General features: G+C 46.2%; 1 protein-coding gene across 2 annotated transcripts in view; it reads right to left on the bottom strand.

Moving 5' to 3' along the window:
* appl2 (adaptor protein, phosphotyrosine interaction, PH domain and leucine zipper containing 2) overlaps positions 1 to 5,000 on the bottom strand; it is a 28,267-nt gene that overhangs the window by 12,742 nt on the left and 10,525 nt on the right. For both annotated transcript variants that reach the window (XM_063197133.1, XM_063197134.1), the window contains exons 7-11: positions 4,739 to 4,797; positions 3,977 to 4,123; positions 2,029 to 2,111; positions 1,362 to 1,514; positions 667 to 855 (exon numbers count right to left, since the gene is read on the bottom strand). In XM_063197133.1, the coding sequence (XP_063053203.1) occupies positions 667 to 855; positions 1,362 to 1,514; positions 2,029 to 2,111; positions 3,977 to 4,123; positions 4,739 to 4,797 (631 nt within the window). The remainder of the gene's footprint in view (positions 1 to 666; positions 856 to 1,361; positions 1,515 to 2,028; positions 2,112 to 3,976; positions 4,124 to 4,738; positions 4,798 to 5,000) is intronic.

Here is a 5,000-nt window from a genome sequence, read left to right as displayed (position 1 = left end):
CACACAGACCGTCGAACAGATGATCCAGTTAAACCTGTGAGCTGCAACCAGTGTTTGGGTGAAGTCCACAGATCCTGGGGCCTCTCCCTCCCTCTGTTTGTTTTTTTAATTTCTCATACTGCCAGATTGTAAATGAATACTGGATTCAATAAAGGGTGCCACAGGTTGAGTGTGCAATTTTTCCCATGGGCGCTCCTCCCTATGCAGTAAAGACATTTCAATTCAATGCACACACACACACACACACTACTGCTTTCATTGTTTGGGCTAGTATTGAATGTACAGTGCAGACAAGAAAAGGGACAGAATGTTCAGGTTCAGAATGTTTGTGGAGATTCTCATTCATCAAGGTCAAGGTTGTCAAGGAGATCATTTGTACAAAATTGGACTTATTTTTTGAAGATTGACAATGTGAAGATTCAGTTTCCACAGCCTTTCAACAGGCTGCTTCAGCTGTAATTGTAAAGAGTCAGATTAGACCCAAAGGTGTCATGTGGGTGATGAAGATGAAACGTCTTTAAGCTCCCAAAATAATGTCCATGCCTTATAGCTACAGATACTTGGCAGGTTCAGAATGAAGCTGACATGTTAGCATGGCAGATGTTTATGTCTCCCAGCCACAGGCTGATACACTAGACATGCTCATGTACATGTACATGTACGTACGTTTTCCCAGAGGGCGAGGTGATCTGGAAACAGAAGCGCCTGTCCTCACACTCCACGGCCATGACGGAGCTGTTGTCCAGGTCCATGATCATGCCCCCGGCCACGGCACCTCGCGGCTGGCACATGAGGTTCCCTCCCTGGGTGAAGAAGTACAGCCGGTCCCAGGCTGTGGTGACTAGGCCTACTTTACTGGTGGAGGAGAGAAAGGGAAGAGAATAGCAGAATGAAAGAAGCAAGAAGAATGAAGGACAGAGAGAAAGAGAAATCAGAAGGATGAAGAGAGAAGAAGAAAAAAGGCAGAATGGAAAACAGAGGGAGGATTAAGCAACAGCTGCCATATTGGACATTCCATTTCGCTAGCGTGCGCTAACATTGTAACAGTAATTGGACCATCTCCATGCAACATTTGCAGAGATCTTCTCGCTATTTCCAAAATGACTCATTATGCGAGCTCTTCAAATCAGGCTCCTCGAAAATTAATATTCTGCATTAGCAACATTAAACTTTAATAGACTGAGCTAGTGCCGCACCAGAGCCTACAGGCAGCCAATTTCTTATTTCAATTAACCTCACAATGCGTCGAAAAAGATTCTGAAGATGACACTACTTCAGTGTCCCAGTTTTGACAATGGCTGTAGAGCTAGCAAGCTGGCCCAAAATGGAGCGTTTTATTTGGATCAAGAGGATGGCCTTACTTCCGGATGTTGAGGTAGCCTGCCTTCTGGATGAGTGTGCGGTTGACGGGGTCCTGGTCTCGGTCGGGCATGTAGACTGTGTCCTCCACAGACAATAGCTCTCTTTGGGTCAAACGCATGTTCTCCGCTTCAGAATCCAATTGTGCCTGAATGCTGTGGGGAGAGAGAGATATAGAGAGACAGAGAGAGAGAGCAGGCGAGAGAGAGAGAGAGAGAGCGAGAGAGAGATTAATTCTATTAGCCTATATGCCTTCATTTTATTTTTCCTCACATATGTACCTTGCTTTGGCAGCAGAGGGAGAGGGAGAGAGAGAGAGAGAGAGAGAGAGAGAGAGAGAGAGAGAGAGAGAGAGAGAGAGAGAGATAGAGAGAGACAGAGAGAGACAGAGAGAGAGAGAGAGAGAGAGAGAGAGAGAGAGAGGGAGAGATTAATTCTATTAGCCTATATGCCTTCATTTTATTTTTCCTCACATATGTACCTTGCTTTGGCAGCAGAGGGAGAGGGAGAGAGAGAGAGAGAGAGAGAGAGAGAGAGAGAGAGAGAGAGAGAGAGAGAGAGAGAGAGAGAGAAAGCAGATGTATAGCTTGTATGTAAATTCTTGCTGATGTCTCTGCTGATGTCTATGAATAATCATAATAATCAGACCAGAAAAGGTTTTTGGTTTACCTTTGTGTCATACTGGAGACTGAAGACAAGAAGCTGTCCATCTTCTTTGACACCAGGTCCATGCCTTTCTTGAAGAAGTTTATCTGCACAAATACGTCAAACGAAATAGATAATATGGACAGACACATTAACAGATACATATGTAGATACAGTAAATCATAATTTTACTCAAAAGCAAAGTAGCGTCTTTGTGTACATTGGGCTGCCGGTGGGCCCATTCACTTATTGATGAAATTGAGTCTTTTCAGCAATAAGTGAACCGTTACATCATTACAACACTGCTATGACATTACAGAGATCCTCAAGTAACAGATTAAGACTTGGTAATTACATTTTTTTGTAACAGCAGGGTTATTATAACAAAGACTCGCAAAAGGGTTAAGACATCCGGTGGCAGCTTGCACAGCGCCTCACACCCCATGTGTTCCCTGACTGACTTCCTACCCCCTCCCTCTCAGATGGCAGCTTTTTGGGTTATGACCTCCTACCTACAACAGGTTCCCCAATGTTCTGGCTGAAGCCCCAGTCTGGTTGATCCAATCTGGCTTCCTCTTCATCCCCCTGGTAGGAATAGTTGGTTCATTTCATTTTCTTCCACTCTCGCCACCTCAAGCTGGGGAGCAACCTGACGGCTGCCATGCATGGCCCAGGAGGGTGCTACTACTACACATGACCTAGTGGTAGTGGTGCTTAGCCAGAGCTGGAAGTGCACTGCGCTTTGGGTGCCTTGACAAGGTGCTACAGTACACACGCAATGTATGGTTCTTGTCTGGTTTTGTTTCTAGTTTGATATTGGTGTGGTTGGGAAATGAAACAGTTAGGATACACGGTACATGGTATGACTTCTAATTGAGCTGAGTTATTATTTGAAGTGGCGCTGTTAAAATTATGATAACTATGATGATGAGGGCCCAGCCGTGGCTCAAGTGGCTGGCCACTGGATTGCTATGGGGGCGACCCGGGTTCGATTCCCAGCCTGGGTCGTTTCCCGATCCTTCCCCATCTCTCTCTGCCAGCAATTTCCTGTCTGTTCTTCACTGTCCCAAATAACAAAGGCACAAAATTCCCAAAAAGACTATGATGATGATGGGAAATTATGGTGAGGACAGATGAGGATTATTTTCTTTCAAGTCAAGTCAAGTCAAGTAGGTTTTATTGTCAATTTCTTTACATGCACTGGTCATACAAAGAATTTGAAATTACATTTCTTGCTTTCCCATACAGACATAGACTAATCTAGGTAAGGACATAGACAGTATAGACATAGACAGTACTTAGACTGTATGGACATAGACCTCGATAGATTCTTTCCCACTCTGCCAAGGTTATAAGTTCATGTTTATGTTATAAGGGTATGTTTTGACTGGGATTTGTTTATTTATTTGATTGCCAATTTTGGCGGAGGTCTGCTCTCTCCGAGTGCTCCTATATTCTTACTGTTACCTGTGTATGGGTGTAGCCCACTATGGGTTCAATCATGGCCGCCTGCTTTGCAATACTGCATGGACCCTTGGGGCTAGTATGCTTGTTGTTACTTGTGCGTGGGTGCAGCCCAGCATGGATTCGAGCATGGCCACCTTCTTGCAGTACTGAAAGGACATCTAGCGCCTTATAAACGGATGTTTTTTATGCGGTGGTGTGCTCCTCTAGCGTAGTTGTTGTTACCTGTCAGGGGCGGAGCAGGGGGGGGGTTGGTGGCATAGGGGCCAGAAACCCTGGGCCTCACCACTAAGGGGGGCCCCCTACCAATGGCTTTGGATTTCTAAACACCTCAGAGGCCCCATTTGCGATATTTCAGTATTTTTTAAGTAGTTCAGTATTATGCTAAACAGCAAAGTTGGTGTTAAATGCCTTTATAGCAGGTATGTTTTAATCATTAGGTGTGAGGGGGGCCTCTGACACATCTCTCCCCCCCCCTGTCACAATACCAGTGCTCCGCTCCTGTTACCTGTGCGTGGGTGTAGCCCAGCATGGGTTCGAGCATGGCCACCCTCTTGCGGTACTGGAGTGCGTTGAGGGCGCAGTAGTACTGCATGGACGCCTGGTGCTGCTTCCTCCTGGCAAAGGCCACTTCGCTCACCACCTCCGCTTTCATCTGCCGGACACAGACAAATGACCAGCGCACGCCACATTATAAAAACACACACACACACATGTACACACAGACACACACATGCACGCACGCACGCACGGACACACACGCACACACACACACACACCCACACACACACACACACACACGCACACACACACACACATACCCACACACACACACAGCAGGAGAACTTGGCTAAAGAGAAGATAAAGGGTGCTATATTTACTGAAGTGTGTGTGTGTGTGTGTGTGTGAGAGAGAGAGAGAGAGAGAGAGAGAGAGAGAGAGAGAGAGAGAGAGAGAGAGAGAAAGAGAGAGAGAGAGAGAGAGAGAGAGAGAGAAAGAGAGAGAGAGAGAGAGAGAGAGAGTTTGTGTGTGTGTGCGTGCGTGCGTGCGTGCATGTGTGCATGGCTGTACGTGGGTGTGTGAGTGGGCACATCATGTGTGTGTGCGTGTGTGTTTGGTTTACAAAGAGCGTGCTCCCCCTTTTGAAATAGGGGCCCATTCATCAAGGGAAACAGTGTCACACAGATGACAAATTGCCGCGGCGCTTTTTAAGACGCCAAACGTTGAAAAATTCAAGGGTGCAAACACACTGCAAAACTGTCAAGGCCACCTTTTCATTCTCGCGCTTCTTGGGCAGTCGGCTGTACTTGACCATGGCGGCCTCGTGCTCTGCGGGAGAGAGAGACAAAGAGACACATGGGAGACGGACGACATGCTACACACATCTTTTTTTTCTTTCTTCCTTTTTTACAAGTTTTTTGTTATTCAAATAAGGAATTGGAATGGCAACTGCATTCATTCATTCCATCCGTCTGCGCACACAAAAAACCACACGGGTGCGCTTGCAAGAAAGTTTGCTTTAGAAAAAAGTG

The sequence above is a fragment of the Engraulis encrasicolus genome, chromosome 4, assembly GCF_034702125.1.
Source record: "Engraulis encrasicolus isolate BLACKSEA-1 chromosome 4, IST_EnEncr_1.0, whole genome shotgun sequence".
Taxonomy (NCBI): domain Eukaryota; kingdom Metazoa; phylum Chordata; class Actinopteri; order Clupeiformes; family Engraulidae; genus Engraulis; species Engraulis encrasicolus.
This window is presented reverse-complemented; position numbering and strand designations above follow the sequence as displayed.